General features: G+C 42.8%; 1 protein-coding gene across 1 annotated transcript in view; it reads left to right on the forward strand.

The window, feature by feature from the left end:
- RAB2B (RAB2B, member RAS oncogene family) overlaps nucleotides 1-24,622 on the forward strand; it is a 44,658-nt gene that overhangs the window by 13,090 nt on the left and 6,946 nt on the right. The window contains exon 2 of the mRNA XM_075828957.1: nucleotides 11,946-12,017. Within this exon, the coding sequence (XP_075685072.1) occupies nucleotides 11,946-12,017 (72 nt within the window). The remainder of the gene's footprint in view (nucleotides 1-11,945; nucleotides 12,018-24,622) is intronic.

The following is a 24,622-nucleotide window of genomic DNA, read 5'->3' on the forward strand; positions in this document are numbered from 1 at the left end:
GGGGTGGGGTGGGTAGGAGATGTGTGGTGGGATTGGGTAGCTGTAAAAGCACCAAAAACTAGCTACTCCCTGAAGTTAGGGTTAGGCTTCATGCACACGACCGTGCCCGTAATTACAATCCGTAATTACGGGCACGGACATCCGGCCGTTTTTACGAGCCGTGCTCCCATTATAAAGTATAGGAGCACGGTCCGTAAAATTAAAAAATAGGACATGTCCTATTTTTTTGGGCAGGTTCCTACATACGGGAAGGTGTCCATCGGCCATAGAAATGAATCGGTCTGTAATTCCTGGCGATTTTGCGGTCGTGTGCATGGGACCTAAGTGTTTGGAGTCTTTGCACGCTCCCATGGCTGCTTTTAAGATTTGATCTGAGGTCAGTGGACAGCCGCTGCCTTCTGGGCTCTCTTGGCGCTGCACTGAATTGCACTGCACGTGACATTACAATGTGTGTGTCAGAATTCAGTGTAGCACCAAGGCCGAAGCAGAGAAGGAGAGCCCTGACATGTTACACAAGTATCTAATCTATCATGTATCCAATCTATCACAAACTATGCACCACTCTGATAAAATTGGCACACTTTCAAACCCTAGACTAACTTTTTGGTAGTACATTGTGGTAAAAACTGATAACTGATTTTGTAGTAAAAATTGTGAAAAAGCCTGATGGCAACTGATACATTTTTGCATCAGTTGTAATCACATGAGACAAATAACTGATTCTGATGCAAATGATATATGTGAACGCACGCACAATATTTCCTCAAACACATAAGGAAAGTCATAGGTTTCAAGGACAAAGATGATGAAACTTACTAAATTATGCATTCTAGTAAGCAAAGCAGATCACCGACTACCCTTGAACATGTTTTCTGAGGGGCCCAAGAAAATAAAGCTGGAAAATATTGTAACTTGAGGGACCACTGTAGTAGTATTAGGTCTTTCACGATCTTGTACCCAAATCTCCCAGATCAATGAGGCTTCTGTGCTCAGTAACATGGGTTAAAAAAGACCATTTAGTTCAACCTGCAGTGTTGACCTAGAGGAAAGGAAAACAACCCACATGACCCTAAGGCCGGGTTCCAAATTCCAACCCGACATTGTGGTGCGGTTATTCGGGCACAATCTCTGCTGCGGAAAGCAGCTCTGGACAAACCCAAAAATATTTGATACTTGTCCCCTCCCGCTCTTCTGTACGTAGTCCGGCCTTCTAAGATGATGTTGCAGGCCATGTAACCGCTGCAGCCTGTGATTGGCTGTAGCGGTCACATAGGATGAAACGTCATCCCAGGAGGCCGGACTGGAGAAGAAGCAGGGAATTCTGGCGAAGTATAACTTTTTTTTTTTTTTTTTTTTTTTCTCGCGGCAGAATCGCCTCTATTCTGTCGCAATACTTTACTGAATTCAATGGGGACAACCTGGAACAGAAAAGTAGAGAAAACGCAGCATAAATTGACCTGCTGCAGATTTAATTTCCGCACTACAGGTCAATTTATTAATTATTACGCTGCAAGCTTTTCCTGCTGCGTGGGCATGAGATTTTCAAAATCTCCACTTTGCTGCTTTTACGCTACGTGGGAACCCGGCCTAAAGCTGCTATACTCTAGAAATTTTGGGTCGCTGAAAAGGCCTATTTAGACCATTCTCTCCCGACTGTCGGCGCCTTTTTGTGACACAAGCAAGCGAGACAGATACTGACCAAGGGCACATCTCTGTGTGTGTATATACTTTTGCCATGCTAGATTGTTTTTGATTGTTATCTGATGCAGTCCTCGGAAAATAGTCCATGCCAAGCGTCAGATCTGCATTGTATTAAATAGAAGCCCGGGCCGCAGATTTTGGCAGATATCAATTGATGATTTGCCCTTCTAACCTATGGCATTGTCGCCCTAAACAAAACCTTCACAGACCCACCGTGAATGACAAGTCGTTCAGAAAATTGTCATCTAAAATCCCAACTGTATGGCTAGCTTTACTCTTATGTTCATATGTGGCAAATTGAAAAACAGTTTATATAAGGACCTGTTCACATCACCGTTCATTTCCGTTCCGGGGTCGACTACGCTATTGATTCCGTTGGAAAACCGGAAACCCGCCGGAACGGTGACGAACTGAAAGCATTAGTGAGGTTTCCATCACCATTGAGATCAATGGTGACTGAAACGGAAGCTGTGCTGTCAGTTTCACTTTCCGTTGCGGGGTTCACCCGACGGAACCCCGGAACGGAAATGAACGGCGATGTGAACAGGCCCTTCGTGACAGCAACAAAAAAAAAACAACAATATTTTTTTTTTTTTTTTTTTGCAAGCATGGCAAGAAACTGTGCCATGTTTGGAAGAAGAGGTACCAACATAGGGACATGGAGAAAATAATAGCCAGTAAAGGTAACATGATAACGTACAAGCGTGCTTGCGTTTTTGCAAAAGACACAAAGGGTTTTTGTCTGCCTTTTTTTAAACTGCACGTAAAAACACAAGCTTTTTTTTAAATGTAACAAGTTTTTTTTAATGTCATCGTTGCGTTTTTTGGTGGCGGTTTTTATTTTGGAACATTTTAAACATGCAGTTTTTTTTCTGAAATTTCTCAAGTGCTATAGTGAAGTCTATAAGAAAAATGGTCGAGAAGGACGTCATACCTAGAGCAAGATGCGTTTTTAAGATACGCCTTGGGACCTAAAATACTTTGTATGTAGAATTTTCAATAATTCACTACAGACTTTACCCCCCTTCCTGACGAGAGGCTTTACCACCCCCCCCTTCCTGACCAGAGCCTTTACCACCCCCCCCCCCTCCTTCCTGACCAGAGGCTTTATCCCCCCCCCCCTTCCTGACCAGGCCCACTTTTACGTTTTAGCCATGTGCTGATTTAAAAGCAAATTGTTCTTCTATTACTCTAACAATCTACATGTATTTGGTCTTGTTTTTCTCAGAACATGTTGGGCTTCCATGTGGTATAAGAAAAAAGTGTGTGTGTGTGTGTGTGTGTGTGTGTGTGTGTGTATTTTATATATATATTTTTTTTCACTTTTTCAAAAATCAAAAGGGAAATAAATAAAAATAAAGTGAATATGTAATTTTAGGTGATGTTTTTTTTTTACATCTGGTGCATGCCGACTCTAACGATGCTAAATGTGTGCATTTTTTACACGCTCGGCACAAGTCGGAGCTTACAGTGCAGACTGGCTTTTGGAGATCAAATTTTCCAAAGCTGGTTTGCTGAGACCATACAACTAGTGCAGATGTTGTGAAATGCCATAACCCTATCAAACCCCTAAAATCAAATTATTTTTTTTTTTCTTCTTTTTACATTAGACCCCTATAGGCATTTTTTTTCCAAATGTGTATTCAGGTGACCTTGTTTGACATCTGGTGCATGCCACTTGGTAAACACAACTGAATACATATTTGGCAATTTCTGCCGACTTCAGCGATACAAAATATGTGCGCGTTTCATACAGGCTGGGCACAAACTGGCTTTTGGAGAGCAAATTTTCCAAAGCGATCTTTGTGCATGCGACCAGTGTCGTGGCTAAAGTCGCCGTGTAGCCCCAGCCTAAGGCCACATGCACATATTGCAGATTTTGCTGCAGAAAATACGCTGCAATTCCGCAGGACACTAAGAAATTTGCAGGGAAAAAAATGCACCTGAAAGTGCTTTTTTGTTTTCACGTTTTGTAGCGGAAATCACTGCGTTTTCATGCTGTAGGCTTTGCTGTGTATTTCTATAGAATTCTCAAGCGGAAACGCAAGATTAATTGACAATCTGCGGTTTCGAAAATACGCACTGCGGGTCAATTTACGCCCCGAAAAATGATTGTCCGTGCTGGTACTGTATTACGCTGCGGTTTTGCAGCACACAAATACGCGCAGCAAATTTGCACGTAATACACCGTGTGCCTTGACCCTAAAGCTATTCTATATATCAATATATGAGAGCGAGATTTATATAGATAGGAATGTATTTATTGTTTTATTGTACATTTTTCTCTCTCCCTGACAGCCTACCAGGAGAGGGAGAAGTTACAGGGTGGCGGGAGTTGCCGAGAAGGGGGCAGGGGATCGTCGCGAGTGGTGTGGGGGCGCTGCGAGGATGGGGGAAGCGCCGCTGACGGGGAAAGTATAGTGATCGTTATGACCGTTGTCACAACGATCACATGCCCAGAGTCCTCGCTGATTGGTCTCTGGGCAGAGCTCTGTGATGTCAGCTGTCTAGAGACGGCTGTATCACGGAGATAAATGCCGCTACAGAGCGGCAAACCGTGCATATCTGCAAGATGTTCTGGAACGGCCCTGCAGAGTTAATTGCAGACGGCCCGGACGTTTATAGTCAATGGGCGGTCTGCAAGTGGTTCAAGTAATATCTGGCCGAAACGTTTTTGACCTTTAAAAAATAAATAAAAAACACCCTCCAAAGAGAACACAAAAAACGCTGTGATGTGTGATTTAAAAGTAACGGATACGCTTGTAGTAGTGGAGAAGTAGTTCTTGGTTTACCTTTCAGTTGTAAATGCTGAATCTCCAGTAGGAGCTCACATGGATGCCGGCTTCCTTCAGATAGAGAAGGTTTATTGTGTGTACACAAGCGCTGTATTCCTCTTCAGAACTAACCTCATTATTCATTACAGCAGTTTATATAGCCAATATGACGTATGTGTCACATGTGCACCAGGAGACCGAGAGAATTAGAATACCATAGTAATTGTTTACATTACACCATGGTAAGGAACAGGTTAATTTATTATCTACAAAGTGGTCTGTCCGTTGAACACATGGACTTCCTGTCACTTCCTGTCTGTTAACTGACACAATAGAATCAATAAGTTGTTGGTTCCTGTTTTTCTAAAAGTTTCCATATTGATACAATAGCAAAAAGTTCTATTCGTTTTTCCCTGTCAGACGACATACGATGATCTGCCCTGTTAGTTTGGTCTCTAACGTACGATTTGTGAGGGTTTTCATGGAACCTCATTATACCATATTAAAATTCAATAGTCTCATGATGTACACAAGAAGAAGCAGGAACTAGTCTTACCTCTTGCTGCATTGATTCCCCGCAGGGTAAAGTACTAGCAGGAAGCCAGAATATTAATACGACAGTATCTAAGTGAAGCTTTAAAGTGACCGCACCAGGCAATGGAGCACAAATGGTTAGAAAACGAAAAAAAAGAGGAACCAAGTGATCAAAAGAACACTTGTACGTTTCCATATGTGGCTAGACATATCAATGGCGCTTAAAGGGAACCTGTCACCAGCATTTCACCTATTGAACACTACTTACCCCTCACTGGCCACTGCTGTAAAAAGTTCATTGCCGTTATCCCCGCTCCTCAACTCCTCCTCCGACTGTAAATAACTCTGCAAACATTTTGCACCTTCTATGGTAATAATCCGGCAGTCTCATTCGTTCCTCTTCTTATGCCCGCCCACCACCGAAAAGTGGCCCTCCCTGAATGCTGCCAATCAAAAGTATGGAGGCGGGGTTAGCTTGGAAAGGCTTGAGGAATGAAGATATGACTTTTCAAACACAGATATGACTTTTATGCTCATTAGCATACGGCACGGGAACACTAAAAAAACAATGTTAAATGTACAGAGCCGACTTAGAAGATAATTTATAAGATACATATACATGATTTTTCACCCGCTACCACCAGGTATTGCTGGTTTAATAGGTGAAATGCTGGTGACCTGTTCCCTTTAAAGGCTATGTTCACATGGAGTATTTTGACAAGTTTTTTAAAGCGGAAACCGGGTCACAAAATTCGTCAAAAACGGCCCGAAAATGCCTCCCATTGATTTCAATGTCAGGCGTCGGCGTCTTTTTCCCGCGAGCAGTAAAACTGCCTCGCGGGAAAAAGAGACATGCCCTATCTTCGGGCGTTTCCGCCTCTGACCTCCCATTGACTTCAATGGGAGGCAGAGAAAGCGTATTTCACGGTGTTTTATGCCCGCGGCGCTCAATGGCTGTGGGCGAAAAACACTGCGAAAAACTCCGCGAAAATCAGCGTGCAGGGAGAGGAAAATCTGCCTCAAACTTCCAAACGGAATTTTGAGGCAGATATTCCTACTGCAAAATATTCCGTGTGAACATAGCCTAAAGGCGATGTAAACATTCTGAAATGGTTTTTTTCCTTCTTTTTTTTTTTTTTTTTCTAAAATAAAGTCTGTTTGCAACTTTTAAATGAGTTTTTAAATGTTATTTATTTTTTTTACTTTTTGAGATACAGCTGCTTTTGTATTCTTTATACAGATCAGCTGTATCGTTTGCTGAATCCTGTACCAGTCAGGTCAGTGGGACTGACCGGTTTAGTGTCAGCAGGTCCTGCGTGTCTCTGACGTTCATAACTTAGATGTGATTGACACGTAGGATCCACTTGTAATCTGAGACCTGCAGGACCCGCTGACACTAAACCAGTCAGTCCCGCTGACCTGACTGGTACATGATTTAGCGAACGATACAGCTGATCCGAATTTTCTACTGCTCCCATGGTAATGCCAGCCTTGTCTCCTGCCAGTCCCTGTATCCTGGCCTCCAGCCTGTGACATGAAAGGTCATCGCTGGGGACCAGGATACGGAAGTCAGTGGGGGACTAGGCTGGCATTACCATGGGAGAAGCAGAAGATTAGGAAGTGTCTTATACAGATTTATTTCTTTTTTTTGTCTGCATCTGCAAATTTTTCTCAGGATCTGCAGGTAATCTGCAGCAAAATCCACAATTGAGTTTTGTTGCATTTTGACTTCTCAATTGAACTCCATAGGGAACGTCTGCAATCAATCTGTGACAGGAATTGACATGCCTCACCGCTGGTCAATTCCTGCAGCGTATGGATGTAATTTGCTCAAATCTCATCCACTTTGCTGCTACTGTATTCCGCTGCGGATTTTCCATCCGCAAAAAAAAAAGTTGGAGTTGACGTTTTTACAGACCTACATTATTAATCCCTTGTATAGACACACAATTAACGGACTATAAAATGGAGGCATAAGACAGACCGTTTTTTGTGTTGTTCATCTGTATCGGCATTATTTTTTATTTCCTTTCTTAGGAATTCATTCATAGTTCACAAAAAATGAAGTCCTACTTTTCCCTCTTAACTTGGTAATAACCCCTTTTAAGGGACAGTTCATACACAAATCGAGTCATATTTATTTTTTTTTTTAAATGCATCCTAAGGGCCAGTTCACACTGAGTTTTTTTGGACGCGGAAAACACGTCGGAAAATGCGCCAAAAAACTGCCGAATATGCCTCCCATTGATTTCAATGGGAGGTGGTTTTTTCCCGCGAGTGGAAAAACCGGCTCGTGGGAAAAAGTGCATGTCCCTTCTATCTTCGGGCGTTTACGCTTCTGACATCCCATTGACATCTATGTGATGCATAGAAAGCGTATTTTGCGACGGTTTTTGCCTGCAGCGCTCAATGGTGGACGATAATCGACGTGCAGGCAGAGCAAAATCTGCCTCAAAATTCCAAATAGAATTTTGAGCCAGATTTTCTACCTGCAAAAAACTATGTGAACCCAGCTTAAATAAAATTCTAAATCTAGTGTTTTTAAATTCCTTCCCTAACTACCTTTTTTTTCAACTAGATAACGCAGCTAGTGCTGGTTATCTTTTCTAAAAGGCGACGTGAGCGGCTCGATGTCAATCAAGCCGCTCTGCTAGTGCGCGTTCCTGACGTTGCTAGATGATCTAGTTCTAGCAGCATCGGGAGAACAATCGTCTCAATCAGGCATGAAGCGTGGTTGAGGCGATTTCCCCCCTCCATCCCCTTTTATATAGTTTTATAGTGCCACTTTGTATTTCACGGCACCCCTGCCCCTCCTCCCTGCAAACCCCCCCCTCGACACCAACAGCAACTACTGCGATAAGCTACACCCCCCTCCTCGCGGCAACTCCCCCCTGTGTGAACACCTAGCTTGTAGGCAGGACCTGGAACCGACCGCTGATGCGTCCACCTGAGAGGTGGCCGGGCCGGCATCTAAGGCGCATGCGCGTTCACGAGAACTCTGACATCCTCTCCTAAGGACGGAGAGGATATCATTGCGTAAGCGCGGCCACCGCTAGAGGAAAGCAGTGGTGGCCGGATCCCTAGACGAGGAATAAACAGAGATGTAATTTTCCTGGGATTTCCTCTCAGTCTTGTTCATTACATAATTTAGAAAAATAAAGGTAATTACAAAAATGTATATCTTTATATGGTTGAGCAAAATAAATAGGTTTATAAAGATGAGAATAACCCTTTAAATAGCATCCTAAAGTAGATTTGTCTTTGTTTTAGGTTTTATATTGTTCTATATAATGTGTAGGTTAGGCTCTACTCTAATTATGTCAGAGCCCTACATGGAGAGGATTTCCCGACGTACACCTCTGAGGGAAAGCTGTGAGACATCCCACTCGATAGGCCTATGGAAAAAGCTGTTTTCCCCAATGACTTCTCAATTTCCACAAGGACTGACACCGACAAGAGCATCTTCTTACTAGGGAAGATTTATTTGGAGCTGCAGAGCTCTGAACAATTCAATTCAGAAGGGTCTTCATCATTAGAGACAGATTTTATAGGGTACGCAATAGTCAACCAACTATATGTGGGTGTTTTATTATTATTATTTAAAATAATGCCTCAGGACATACTGTCAGCTTTACCCCAGATAAGTATATTGAGCTTTGATAAGCTAACAGGTCGGCATGACCCGATTAAAGTTTTCCACTTATTTGCTTCAAGATACTTGATAACATATGACACCTGAAAATCAATAATCTATCATTAAAGGCTATGTAAAGCTTTGAAAGTGATTATTTAAAAATAATAATAATAAATGCCAGTCAATGTGTCTAGTGTAACCTTATAATCCGTTTTATTAAAAATTATTTTATCTTTTAGAGATACAGCTGCTTTGTATCCTGTATACTGAGCTGCTGTATCTGTCGCTGAATCCTATACTAGTCAGGTCCGTGGGACTGACGGGTTCGGTGTCAGCAGGTTCTGCAAGTCTCTGACATCATAACTTGGATGTGATAGATCACAGGTGGATCAAGGCTCTGCTGACACTGAACCCATCAGTCCTGCAGAACTGACGGATTCAGGTCTTCGTGAAAGATACAGCTGCTCTGTATACAGAATACAGAGCAGCTGTATCTCAAAATAATTTTTAACTAATTTGAAAGTTGCACCAAACCCACTGACTGACATTTTTATTTAAAAAATAAAAAAAATCACTTTCAAAGGTGTACATAGCCTTTAAAGCTTCTAGATTCCATGCTCTATATTAATAGTCATAATTTCTTTATTTCTATATTTCAAATTTTGTCCTACCATTAAAAGGACCCTATTGTAAAAAAAAAAAACAACCATATACCTGCAGTATGTTTTTCTTTACGGTTTACTGTTGTATGGAATAGCTTAGCCTACTACGCTTTTCCATACTGCAAAAAAAAAGTATGCTGACGCATATCCGCCCAGCATTGTGCCAATAGGGCAAACTTTTGGCATACGCCGGATGAATGGGGGCCTATGAATACGTTTGGCGTATACAGCGGGAGCTTTCCCAGCACATGCGCCATTACGTAGTGCTCTGACGTAATGTGAACAGAACCATGGGGTTTTAACCCCTTAGTGACCAGCCCATTTTAGGCCCTAATGAACAAGCTATTTGATTCGTTTTTCTATAGTCGCATTCAAAGAGCTATAACGTTTTTATTTTTTCGTCTACATAGCTGTATGAGGACTTGTTTTTTGCGGGATTAGTTGTACTTTTTAATAGCACCATTTTTGGGTACATATAATTTTTTTATTAACTTTTTTGGGGGGGATTATAAAAAAAACCTGAAATTCCGCCATTGTTCTATGCGTTTTCAAATTGACGCCGTTCACTGTGCGGCGTAAATAACATGTTACCTTTATTCTATGGGTCGGTACGATTACGGCGATACCACATATGTAGAGGTTTTTTAAGTTTTACGACTTTTGCACAATAAAAACACTTTTGAACTAAAATTATTTGTTTTTGCATCGTCGCTTTCCAAGAGCCGTAACTTTTTTATTTTTCCATCAATGTAGTGATTTTTTGGGCTTGTTTTCTGCGGGACGAGACGCAGTTTTGATTGGTACTGTTTTGGGGTGCATGGGACTTATGGATTCATTTTTATTATGACTTTTTTGGGGGGCAATGGAAAAAAATAGCTATTTCGCCATTGTTTTTTGCGTTTTTTTTTACGGTGTTCACCTTGCGGTTTAAATGACATATTAACTTTATTAATGGAGTCATTACGGTCGCGGCGATACCATATATGTGTACTTTTATTTATTTTTTACACTTTTACTAAATAAAACCACTTTTTATGGAAAAAAATGGTTTTATTTCTTTTTTTTACTGTAACTTTTATTATTAATCTTTATTTCACATTGATTACTTATTTTATTAGTCCCACTAGGGGACTTTACAGTGCGATCTTCAGATCGATGATTTAATGGTTTGGTGTACTTCGTATACCAGAGCATTATTGCCTGTCAGTGTAAATCTGACAGGCAATCTGTTAGGACGTGCCTCCGGCGCGTCCTAACAGGCATATGTCCAGGGCAGACCTGGGGGCTTTTATCAAGCCCCCGGCTGCCATGACACCCCATCGGAGACCCGCGATTGCATTCGCGGGCCGCCGATGGGTGACAGAGGGAGCTCACTCCCTTTGTAAACAAAGTTAAATGCTGCGGTCGCTATTGACGGCGGCATTTAACGGGTTAAACGGCAGTGAACGAAGTAAACTTCGATCGCGGGCGTTGGAGCAGGAGCTCCGCTGTCATCAGACAGCAGAGCGCCGACTCCAGCCTGCACGGGAGACCCGTGCAGGACTTAGACTAGGCGAACGTTAAAAGGCGTCAGCCTAGCCTAAGGCCCCTTAGTGACCGACGTGAAAAGGCGTATTGGTGGTCACTAAGGGGTTAAGAGTAGGTCTAGAGGAGCTATTTTATTTATTTCTTTAATTCAGTTTATCAGAATAGACTGTTGGGGCGCTATATTTACATTTTTCTAAAATGGATAGGGGTGTAAGTTAGAAAACAAATGCTGTGATGTGGTTGTTAGGAAAACAAGTCCGTGCATTAGTTTTACGTTTAACCTTGTGTGTGCTAATTTTATGCAGACAATGATTACTTATTCTGCTTGCTGCTATTAGGATGGCATTGCCCCCCGCCCCCCCCCCCCCCCCACATTGTTATAATAGCTCATTCTGAGGCTTACCTGAATTATTAAAATTCCATGGAGTGACTCCCTTTCGGTGGTAAAAGTTTCTCTGGCATAGGGCACCTTAACCTCAGGTTGGTTGGCAGCCTGTATTGTATTTCCTTTTGTGCATTTGAGAAATGACTAAATATTAGAAATGAATTCCTCCAGTCATTGTAGGCAGTGGTGTTTTGGGCTGATCCTGCACCATTTCAGATGGCGAGCTCTATGTATAACCGTATTCCAGTGGCATTGCCCTAGCCGGATGATATAGCTTGTATAAACATTACTGCTTCCTTATCTTCCCTGGATTCCTGCCACCTGATACCACCATCCAGCCCCGCTCATGTTTCACATTCCACAACCTCCATCCTCCTCAACATTCTTCCAGGAGGGGTGTGTGCTAGATAGTTTTACATGTCTTCTCTCCACATCCATATAATAACATGCTATATGATGGAAATATGGTGAGTTATTGGGAATATAGGACAGGACTGCACATTATGACCCAAAAGCAACGTTTTTGTCGTCCTTATATTTTCAAATGTGTGTTTCTAAAAGTGTTCGCCACACTGCCGGCCCCATAATAAAGCCCAGAAAGTCCTATTATTTTACCTACAGTGCCATGTGCTCCTTACCTGATGTCCACTATGTACTAGCTTGTCAACTATCTAATGTATTAACAATGGCTGATGATTGAAACATTTTTCTTTTTTCTTTTTTTACAGGTGTTGGAAAATCCTGTCTACTTCTGCAGTTCACAGATAAGAGATTTCAGCCTGTTCATGATTTGACTATAGGTAAAATATTAAATCTATATAATTATACACCGATCAGCCATAACATTAAAAACATCTGCCTAATATTGTGTAGGTCCCCCTCATGTCGCTAAAACAGCTCTGACCCGTCGAGGCATGGACTGCTGTGGTATCTGCCACCAAGATGAATGCAGAAGATACTTTAACTCCTGTCTGTTTCAAACTGGGGCCTCCATGCATCGGTCAGATCAGATGCTTGAATGGATTGAGATCTGGGAAATTTGGAGGCCAAGTCAACACCTTGAACTCTTTGTCATGTTCCTCAAACCATTCCTGAACAACTTCTGGAGTGTGGCAGGACACATTATCATCCTGCTGAAAGAAATCACTGCCATTCCAGAATACTGTTGACATGAAGGGGTTTACTTGTTCTGCAATAATGTTTAGGTAGGTGGTACGTGTCAATGTAACCTCCACATGAACGCAGGGCCCAAAGGTTTTCCTGCTCACCGGTTTCCTTTCCTTGGACCACTTTTGGAAGGTACTGACCACTGCATACTGGCAACACCCCACAAGACCTGCTGTTTGGGAGATTCTCTGACCCAGTTTTCTAGCCATCACAATTTTTGCCCTTGTCAAAGTTGCTCGGATCCTTTATGCTTTCCCATTTTTCGTACTTCTAACACATCAACTTCAAGAACCGACTCTTCACTTGCTGCCTTATATATCCCACCCCTTGATGGGTGCCATCGTAACAAGATAATCAATGTTGTTCACATTACAACTACAAGAGCTTCCATGACATCTCATTCTAAATTTACAGGCATTAATACGTAGTTGTCGTCGTCCGTCGGTCCCCCCCCCCCCCCCCCCCCCTCGTCCGTTCCTTTGCAGCTAAGACCTCTTCCACTCTTCTGGGAAGGCTTTCTATAAGATTTTACAGTGGGTCTGTGGGATTCTTTGCCCGTTCATCCAGAAGAACATTTGTGTAAGGGCAGACATTGATGTTGGACGAGAGGGCCTGGCTCACAATCTCCATTCTACTTATTCCAAAGCTGTTCGATGGGGTTGATGTCAGGGCTCTGTGCGGGACAGTCAAGTTCTTCCATACTAAACTCGCCCAACCATATCTTTGTGGACCTTTCTTTGTGTACTGGGGCAGAGTCATGCTAGAACAGAAAAGGGCTGAACCTCAAACTGTTCTCACAAAGTTGGAAGAATACAATAGTCCAAAATGTCTTTGTATGCTGAAGGATTAACATTACTCATTACTGGAACTAAGGGGCCTAGACCAACCCCTGAAAAACAACCCCATAGCATTATCCCTACTCCACCAAACAATGCAGTCAGACCAGTAACGTTCTCCTGGCATTTGCGGAAACCAGACTGGTCCATCAGACTGCCAGATAGAGAAGTGTGATTTGTCACTACACAGAACACGTATACACTGCTCCAGAGTCCAGTGGAGGTCCTTTACATCACTCCATTCAATGCTTGGCACTGAGCTTTGTGATGTAAGGCTGGCATGCAGCTGCTCGGCCATGGAAACCCATGCCATGAAGCTCTAGGGGCACAGTTTTTGTGTGGATGTTAATGTCACAGGAGGTTTAGAACTGCAGTTATTGAGTAAGCGGAGTGTTGCCGACTTTTATGCACTATGAGCCTCAGCACTCGGTGACCCCTCTATATAGCTTTACGTGGTCTGCCACTTCATGGCGGAGTTGCTGTGGTTTTTAAACGCTTCCAATTTGCAATAAGACCATTTGTTGCTCGTGAAATATATAGGAGGGTGGAAATTTCACGAGCTTACCTGTTACAATGGTGGCATTCTATTACAGTACCATGCTAGACATCAGTCAGCTCTTTATAACGACCCATTCTTTCACAAATGTTTGTAAAGGCAGACTGCATGGCTAGGTGATGATTTTATATGGCTGTGGCAATACGACTGAGTGAAACACCTGAATTCAATGATTAAACCCTTAATGATAGCCCATACAGTTGACATTGACACTTTGGCATAAGATACAGCCCCTGGGAGGCACTTTAACTCGACTACTGACTGAGGACTGTTTTGTCCGGTCCCCAGTCACGTGATCGCCGTTATTCACTGAATAATGGTGATCACCTCTAAAACACTCGGCGGTTTATAAATTCTCTCTCCTCTCACAGAATATATTCTGAGAGGCGAAAGAAATTGTGAAAATTTTGGCCAGAACCCCATAATAGACAGTCACACCTCTTCCATGATGAAGCAAAATGGCGCATGCATTTGCTATTCATTGCAAATTCTGCTTGTGGCAGCATATGGCAAATAGTAAGTCAGGGACCAATCTCCGTGGTCCCTGATGACCGGTGTATCACAGTGATCTATGTCAGTACGTTTAGAAAACACAGCCAAGACATGGGCTGTGTCCTCCTTTCCCCCTCACTGTAGATGATCTGTGAGAGAGAGCGACACTACATCCAAATCCTTGCCTATATGCTGCGTAAAAACCACGCAGCATGTCCGATCTGGAACCCGCAGCACGTTCCGTCCGAAAAACCAGTTTTTCGTCCGGAATTTCCTCTGCGACAAGCAGCATAGAAAAAAAAAACGTTGACATGGTGACGCGTCCCACCGAGGCTGTCCTATCCGGCCTCCCTTGATGACGCTAAAGCCCATGTGTGAACGCTGCAGCGGTCACATGGGATGAAACGTCATCCCAGGAGCCCGGACTGGAGGAAGAAGCAGGGAGTTCTGGGTAAGTATGTATTTTGTTTTATTTTTTTTTAGTTCTGAGTTGTGATCTTTGCAGGGGAATTGCTGTGATTCTGCCGCAAAAGTTGGCTTTCTGTTGCGGGTTTTGCAACCCCATTGAATTCAATGGGGAAATCCCACAACAGAAAGGCAACGAAAACGCAGCATAAATTGACATGCTGCGGATTTAAACACCACAACGCAGGTCAATTTATTAACTTTTTCGCTGCGTTTTTTTGGGGGGGGTTTTTCGCAGCGCGGGCGTGAGATTTTAAAAATCTCATCCACTTTGCTGCTACTGTAAATGTTGCGGAATTTCCGCACAGAATTCCGAAGTGGGATCCCGCAATTTTATTTCCCCCACAAGTACTGTAAGGCTTCATGCCCACTTCAGTCTTTTCCTTCAGGGTGCTATCCGTTTTTGTCACTGATAGCACCCTGACCCATTCATTTCAATGGGCCCATGTACACTTCAGTTATTTAAACGGATCCGTTGTTCCGTTCTGTCAAAGTAGAGCATGTCCTACTTTGGCCAGTGATTCAGTGACCGGGTGGCCCCTAGAAGTCAATGGGTCAGTCAAAAAAACGGATGGCACACGGAAGGTTTCCGTGTGCCGTCTGTTTTTGACGGATCCGTTGCCATAGCAATGGCTGGGTGAGCCAAAGTTCAGACTACAGTACACATTCATTCCTGAAGATGGATGTGGAGAGATTCGTAGCATTGAAGCATGATCACCCAGAACTGTGGGATGCGCGGGCAGAATGCTACCACGACCGCTATAAAAAGGACGCTGCGTGGGAGGAACTTGCCAAGGAGCTTTTGACGCACAGATGGCAGCAGGGAACTAGTGCCCAGCATCACAAAAAGTAAATGCAAACCTTTCCCTCCAAAAATCCAAAAACACCAAAGCAAGCCAAGCAGAGTCATCTCAAACTGTTCTCTACGCTCTGAAAGCTGCAGAAAACAGCACCAAAAACTTCTTGTAAACTTTCTATGGGTGTGTCCTGGGACATGTGACAAGTTCAAATGAAGTTTACCTTCCGTTTTTTAAACGGAAGCACAACGTCCGTGTAAAACGGAAACACGGAAACGGAGTTCACATGGAAACAAAAACGGACACACATCCGTCAAAAACGGCCGATTAAAACTGTGATGGAAGTATGCATGAGGCCTAACAGTCAGCAACCCCAGGAATTTAAAAGTGGATGTTGCTAATTGTTTCCCTTAGGACTTCCACATATTTGTCAGTGACCAAGTCCTGGAGTTGATTGTCCAACAAATACTTATGGAAGGCAATTGATTGCACAGAAACACACATTCCTCTACTCATCATGGACCCCTACTAGTGTCCCTGAGCTAAAAACTTTTTTAGTCCTGACTCTTAATATGGGGTTGGTCAAAAAACCAACTATCCGCTCCTACTGGGCATCAAGAGCTGTCCATTCTACCTCTGTATTTGCAGCAGTTATGTCCCGAAACCGATATGAATCCATAATGCGCTTCATGCATTTTACGGATAACTCAAGTCCCCCAAAGAAATGACACAGGCGAAGATCGCCTTAGTAAATTGAGACCTTTAATTTTCCTCATACAAGAATTTTTAATTTAACTTTTTTTATATTCATATACCCTAGATCAGTGGCCAGTGGATTAATCCCTGATGAGCTATAGAGCCGTCTTTTATTCAGGCAGTTCATTCCCTCCAAACGCATCAAATATGGTGTTAAACTATATAAGGGGTGCGAGAGCACAACAGGGTACACCTGTGTTTTTAAAAAAAAAAATGTTTATGAAGGTAAAGACCGCCAAATTAATCCCCCAGGCTGCCCAGAGACAATTGTCACACCAGGCAAAATTGTGTGGGACCTAATGGTGCCATTCCTGCACCAAGTGTACCACGTCTACACGGATAATTTTTATATTGGTGTCCCCCTTAAATCCCTCCATGCTGCAAATACAGGGGCCTGCGGGACAGTCCGTAAAAACAGGGTGGGATTCCCAAAACAGTTAGCGTCCAAACGTGATGAAACGGTGGGGGCGTCATTCGCCTAGGCAAGTGAGCAGTTACATGCAGTGAAGTGGAATGACAAGGACGTCTATAATGTTGTCCACTCTGCATACGGACACTGCGGTGGCGGTTAGAGAAAGGGGGGCCACCGCTGTAAAGCGTAAGCCTGTCTGTGACAGATTGCAATATATTTATGGGGGGTGTTGAAGAAATCATTGCTCAAAATATATTAGACTGAAATTTTAGACCAGTGTTTTAACTGACTCTCACTCCGGGAATTTAACCAGTTCTAAGTCCTAGGTTGTATAGTTTTATCGGAGAGAAGTAAGAGACACAGATGTATATGGACAGTGACGTTGGCAGCAGTGCTGGAATCCCCGGGCAGAGCATTAGCTAGCACTTTGTTCGGGACTCCAGCACTGCTCCTGACGTCACTGTCAATATTTGGTCAGTGACTTCAAGGGTTCCCTATCGCTGGAGTTCCCGAGCAGAGCATCAGCTGATGCTCTGCCCGGGGGACTCCAGCACTTCTGCCATCGTCACTGTCCATATATGGACAGTGACATCGGGAGCAGTGCTTGACTCCCGAACAAAGGGCTAGCTGATGCTCTGTTCGGGAACTCCAGAGATAGGTAATGTGACATGCCCACACGAACAGCACAGGAAGCATGTGTCATCAATATTCCAAAAGCTACAGGACTTCTGGGAACAATTCACCGGGTTTGAACTGCACGATTTTAGTACAGAATTTTAAATTAAAGGGGTAGTCCCATCTCAATGATCATCGCTTAAGTTGTTGCATATATAAATATATGAATATTTGTAAATACCTACTTTTCAAAATTTTGTGGCATTCAGAAGATAATCCATCCGGTCCACCCCATGTCTTTTTGGTTTGTTTGGAAATGGTATCCAAGGGTTACGGCCACTGCTAGGGTCCTGCAACGGTGGCCGCGCTTGCACAGTTTCTACTGTGAATTTCCCGAATACACTGGCCGGGTCCTCTGGTGTGCACATTGAGCACGCACAGTAGCTCTCAGTCCGGCCATCTCACTCCTGCTCTAATGAAAGTGAATAGGACGGCTCCCGTGCATGCGCAGTAGCCCTGGAGCCCTCAAAGTTTTCTAAACTCCTCACGCAGCAGTAGAGCCCTTATCAGGGCTGGTTTTTTGTTCTCTTCAAAACACTGTTATCTCTACATGTACATATAGAGATAACCGTGTTTAGTTTTAGAATAAGCACTTTGTGTATGAGATCGCTTCTGCAGCACGTGTCTCACAACGTACCCCACAAATCTTCACAAGCAGAGGAACGAGCAGCAGGGAAAGAGGAAGATTGGGGATCAAATCCAGTTAGGAAATCTGAATGGATAAGTTCAATAGGCTTATTTTCTATCATACATGTGAGCTGGCCAAAAAAAAAAATGTGGCAAGATGGGAATAAACCTTTAAACTACATTAGTAAGTGACTCATTTTTACATAAAATTACATTAATAATTTTTTGGTGCCCGGATAACCCCTTTAACACCTGCATATTCTCTGGAAAGAATACAATACTAGCTTTATGAGCTTGTTCTCTCCCACTAAAAGTCCAGACCAGAATGCACTCTTATCTCACTCCCCCGCTTTCAATATGAAAGAGCTGTTTTAGCTTCAGTCACCACGCATTTTGCAACAAGCTTCACATGAGGACCAAGGACACACATAGCTAACTAAGAAACACCCAAAATCAGCATTAGTATCCTTATCTTGAAGCAACAGATTCTCTAAGACACAAGGGGGGAGGGGGTGTGTGTGTGTGTGTGTGTGTGTGTGTGTGTGTGTGTGTGTGTGTGTGTGTGTGTATATATATATATATATAATGTGTGTGTGTGTGTGTGTGTGAAAATGTGATTTTATTTATTTTTTTTTTTCTTGAAAAGGTCTGCATCTGGAATAGATATTACATCTCTGCATAATCTGGCGTTCCGCTTGAAAATTCATAATCTAATTTGCTACAGAGAATAGAAGAAAATAAACCATCCATCACAGGGGTGTAGAACTCTCGGACCAGCTGCTTCACCCTTATTTGGTGAAGCGGAAGACCAGGGCCTGGTACAAAAAGGTGGCAATCTACCTAATTCAGGTTTCTACCTATAATGGGTTTGTTCTTTTATAAAAAAAAAATAAATAATCTAAAGGAACGCTCACCTTCCTCCAGTTCCAGGAGGAGGTTATTGAGCGTCTCCTATTTGACTTCACCTCCCCTGCACAACCCTACGAGTCTGAGGATGTGCTAAGGCTTGCAGAGCGACACTTTTTTTTTTTTTTTTTTATCCCCATCCCTTCCGAGACCCAAAGATATCCCCTAAAAAAGGTGCCAGCTTTATAGTAAGCATGGAGGGATATTCGATTTTACTGCCCCCTGTGCCCATCTCAATCAGACCTCTGCAACTACCCCTGTTTTGAAACGTACCACACAGTTTGCAATTATTTATTTTATTTAGGGAATGCCAAAATGGGGGAGAGGGGTCTTTTTAGGAAGTCTAACTTAAATTTAGATTTTCATTTTAGTTTGTGGGCTTTCCAAGTGGGGAGGAATTATTTTGGGAGTGTCGGTAGAGGGTATTTTTTTCAGAAAGTGAAAAAAAATTCTACCCCCTTTCATATTGATAATTTTTGTTTCTTTTGACTGTTCCTATGACTGTCCCGCCACACAACTGTTATTTTTATTCATATTTCTGTATACTGATATGGGCATCATCATAGTCTTCTTTTTTTTTTTTCATTTGGAGGATTATTAATAATCGAGCTGTTCCTTATCCATACACTACGGGCTTTATTACATTCGGGTTTACAATGGCATCAGAATGATACAAATGTGGGACAACTTCTTTGTTAGCAAGACAGTCATATAGACAGTCAAATGCATTTTTAAGCACATGCCTCCCTTATGAGAACATAGCGTCACTTTTCTTCTGTACGGCCCCCACCCCAAGATAAGAATGCAACATTTTTGTAACACCATGGCAGGTTTACAAGTATAATTTTTTTTCATGTGTTCAGCATGCTCCCTACACCCCTATATGAATAGCTTAAGGGGTGTATTTTTAAAAAAGGGGTCATTTCTTGGGGGTTTTTATCGCTCTGGAAGCATAATGCACCTACAAACCTGGGATTAGGGCCTTGAATCCATTCAATTGTATACTAAAAGCCAGAGTTCTCCCTTCATTTTAGGCCCAGATGTGTGTCAAGTAAGCAGATTGGAGCCACAATGGGAATATTTTTGAACACAGGAGAAACAGGGTGATAGATTTTGGGGTGTGTTTCTTCATTTTCATGTGCGCTTTACAAAAAAAACTGTCTCTAAAATGACACATTTAGAAAAAAAAAAAAAAAAAATAACATTTAATTTCTTTTCACCTGCTTTGCATGAATTCTTACAAAAAAATCTGGGGACAAAATATTTACAACTCTCCTTAATAAATAACTTAAGGGGTGTCGTTTTCTAAATGGGGTCATTTGTGGGGGTTTCCATCATTCTGACACCTATGAGCCTCTGAAAACTTGGCACGGTGCAGGAAAACAAAATGTACTTCAAAATGTATAAAATTATTATTAAGGCCTTATTCACACGAACGTGTCCGTTTTGCGCACGCAAAAAGACGCTGCGTTTTGCGCGAGCAAAAGTTACGTGTGGCATCAGTATTTGGTGCGTGCCTGCGTGATTTCCGCGCATATGGCAGCGTGATGACACTCCTTTTCATGTTTACAAACATAAAAGCAGGAGGTGCTTTTCTTGTTTCACTCATTTATTTTACTACTGTAGCGCGAATCACGTGTGGCACACGCACCCATTTACTTCAATGGGTGCGTGATGCTCAAACAACGCACAAGTATAGGACATGTCGTTGTTTTACGCAGCACACATACGCTCCGTGAAAATCACTGACAGTCTGAACGGCCCAATTCACTAACACAGGTCCGTGCGACGCGCGTGAAAATCACGGAGGTGTTACACGTTCATGTGAATAAGGCCTAAATCTGTAAGCCTCCTAAATTGCTCAAAAATGTGTTTATTTTTTCCACAAGTGCTGCCAAAATAGAGAAGAGATGGAGTTATATATTTAATTTGAAAAAAAAACGTGTACGTTATGTATGTACATATGTGACATATTTCAGTTCAAAATAGGGAAACCTTTTTACAAAATCTTATCTATTGTTTGTATTTTTTTAATTTACGCAAATCGTATCCGTCAACTTTTACCACCTAAATAAAGTACAATGTGACTAAAAAACAATGTCTGATTTACTTGGCTATGCAAAACTATTTGGGCTTGTCCACACGTAACAGAATTGCAGCAGAAAATTTCTGCAGCAATTCCGTTGAAAATAGACTTTCCACTGCAGCAAAAACGCACTATTTCCTGCGGTTTTAACTACAGAAAATGGTGCGTATTTTGCTGCGTTTTTCTCCGTGCTGGGAGATGGTGACATCTCCTCTGAAAAACGCGGGAATTAACATGTTGCGGTCCGAAAAATACCGCAGGTCAATTTCTGCTCTGAATTTTTACCCAATTTGTTAAATATCACCCACTTTGCTGCTACTATATTCTGCTGCGTATTTTCCGTCCCCAATTCCGGACGGAAAATACGCAGCAATTCCGTTATGTATGGATGAGCCCGATATAGTCAGACATACCTGATTCGAGAAATCTGGATTGGTCTTTAAGGGGTTAAGAGGTGTCTGCCAATACTTTGTCCATATAGTGTGAGTATGTCATATAATATATATATATATATATAATTTCTACACATGTACATAATGATTTGACATTAGTTCTGACTCCAGTGGGTTTAGTCTTCCTTTATTGGAAGCATAAAGTCACACATATGCATTCCAGGGCCGATTTTGTAAAAAGGTGTCTAACCGTTAGTAACCACCAATATGCCTTTTCACAGCAGTCATTAACGAGTCTTAAGCTAGGCCGTCTAGTCTGAGTCCTGCATGGGTGTCTCGTGCAGGTTGGAGCGGGTTCTCGGTTTATTTCGATCGCGACTGATTAACCCCTTAGATACCACGGTCAGTAGCGACCATGGCATCTAAGTGGTTTACAGAGGATGAGGGCTCTATAACCCATTGGCGGTCTGTGAATGCGATCACAGGCCTCTGATGGGTTGCCTTGGCAGCTGGTGGCATAACAAAGGCCCCCTAGAGTGCCCTGGCTATATGCATATTAGGCTGTACCAGAGTATCCTTTACACTGACGGGCAATAATTCTTTGGTATACTAAGTTTATCAAAGCATTACATCAGCAATCAAAAGATCACATAGTGAAGTCCCCTAGTGGGACTAAAAAAAAAAAATTAGGTAATGTGAAATAAAAATTTATAAAGGTGAACAGTAAAAAATATAATTCCCATAAAAATTGGTTTTATTTAGTAAAAGAAATAAATAAAAACACATACCGTATTTTCCGGACTATAAGGCGCACATAAAATGTTGAGAATTTCTCAGAAATAGAAAGTGCGCCTTATAATCCGGTGCGCCTTATATATGAACCCGACAGTAAAGAGAGGGGTTCATACAGGATCCTTTACCTCTATCGTGGGCGGCAGGGGTCGGCGGCGGCATACCACAGCACACACCATGCTCCTCCCCCCCGTGCGCCTATGAATTTATTCTTCACTTGGGTTTTTACAGTATCCATAAATGGATTGAGCATTACGGCCACCGTAATCAGGAGCCACACTGAGTGATACTTACAGCTCTGTAGGATCCTTGCAATATATCTTTGCTTTAGCGTTAACTATACCCACTACCCCAAAAAATGCCTCCTGTTAAGAGACATGCTTATGATGCAGGTTTCAAGCTTAAAGCTATAAGTTATGCAGTAGAGCATGGAAATAGGGCAGCTGCAAGAGAATTCAACATTAATGAATCCATGGTGCGTAAGTGGAGAAAACAAGAAGATGACCTCCGCCAAGTAAAGAAGACCAAACTGAGTTTCCGAGGAAACAAAGCAAGGTGGCCACAGTTGGAGGACAAAATAGAACAGTGGGTTATGGAACAGAGAAACGCATGTAGAAGCGTCTCCACTGTCTCTATTAGACTCAAAGCCACTGCTTTAGCACGTGACATGGAGATCAAGGACTTTCGAGGAGGTCCTTCATGGTGCTTTCGTTTCATGCAAAGGCGTCATCTCTCCATTCGCACCAGAACTACTGTGTGCCAGCAATTACCAAAGGATTATGAAGAGAAGCTGGCCATTTTCCGCACCTACTGCATAACCAAGATAAATGAAAAGAATATCCAGCCAGAACACATTATTAACATGGATGAGGTTCCCCTCACTTTCGATATCCCCGTAAACCGTACTGTTGAGAAAACAGGGACCAGTACGATATCTATACGTACCACAGGAAATGAGAAGTCATCTTTCACTGTAGTTCTCGCTTGTCAGGCTAATGGCCAGAAACTACCACCCATGGTAATTTTCAAGAGGAAGACTTTGCCTAAAGAAAATTTTCCTGCTGGTGTCATCATTAAGGCTAACCCAAAGGGCTGGATGGATGAGGAGAAGATGAGTGAGTGGCTGAGGGAGGTCTACGTCAAGAGACCGGGTGGCTTTTTTCACAAATCCCCATCCCTATTGGTCTGTGACTCGATGCGCGCCCACTTGACCGATACTGTCAAAGCCCAAGTGAAGAAAACTAATTCGGAGCTTGCTGTCATCCCTGGTGGATTAACCAAAGAGCTCCAGCCGCTAGATATCAGCATCAACAGGTCATTTAAAGTTAAATTGCGAGCTGCATGGGAGCATTGGATGACAGAAGGTGACCACACATTCACCAAAACAGGGAGGCAACGCCGTGCGAGTTATGCCACTATGTGCCAGTGGATCGTGGATGCCTGGAAGAATGTATCAGTCTCCAGTGTCATCCGAGCTTTCAGGAAGGCTGGAATCACCACTGAAGAGCCTAGCAGCAGCAACGAAACCGACTCGGATAATGAAGAGGAGGACCCCATGCTTGATGCCGAAATCGCCCAACTGTTCAACTCCGACACTGAAGATGACGGATTTGATGGATTTCTGGTGGAGGAATGAACTGAAAAAGTACGGTAAGGGTATGTGCACACACACTAATTACGTCCGTAATTGACGGACGTATTTCGGCCGCAAGTCCCGGACCGAACACAGTGCAAGGAGCCGGGCTCCTAGCATCATACTTATGTACGACGCTAGGAGTCCCTGCCTTGCTGCAGGACAACTGTCCCGTAGTATAATCATGTTTACAGTACGGGACAGTTGTCCTGCAGCGAGGCAGGGACTCCTAGCGTCGTACATAAGTATGATGCTAGGAGCCCGGCTCCTTGCACTGTTCGGTCCGGGACTTGCGGCCGAAATACGTCCGTCAATTACGGACGTAATTAGTGTGTGTGCACATACCCTTAACGTTTTGATTTGCAATTACAGCTGAACCAGTTGCAAGTTATTGTTAAAAAGTGTAATAAATTTTGACTTGCAGTCTGAGCAATGGTTTATTTAACGGTAATGTGCTGCGCCTTATAATCCAGTGCGCCTTATATATGAAACATGATTGCTTACAAGGCGCTCATAGAAAGTGCGCCTTATAATCCGGTGCGCCTTATAGTCCGGAAAATACGGTATATGGAATCGCAGTGTTCGTAATGACCCGAAAAATAAAGTAACTTTGTAGTTTAAATCGCAAGGTGAACGGCGTAAAAAAAACACACAAAAACTATTTTCTATTTTTTCCATTGCCCTCCCCAAAAAGTAATAAAAGTTAATCCAGAAGTCCCATGTACCAACGAAAACTGCATCTCATCCCGCAAAGAACTCGTATGGTTTCAGCGATGGAAATATAAAAAAAGTTATGGCTCTTGGAAAGCAGCG

Source organism: Rhinoderma darwinii, chromosome 1 (assembly GCF_050947455.1).
Source record: "Rhinoderma darwinii isolate aRhiDar2 chromosome 1, aRhiDar2.hap1, whole genome shotgun sequence".
Lineage (NCBI taxonomy): Eukaryota > Metazoa > Chordata > Amphibia > Anura > Rhinodermatidae > Rhinoderma > Rhinoderma darwinii.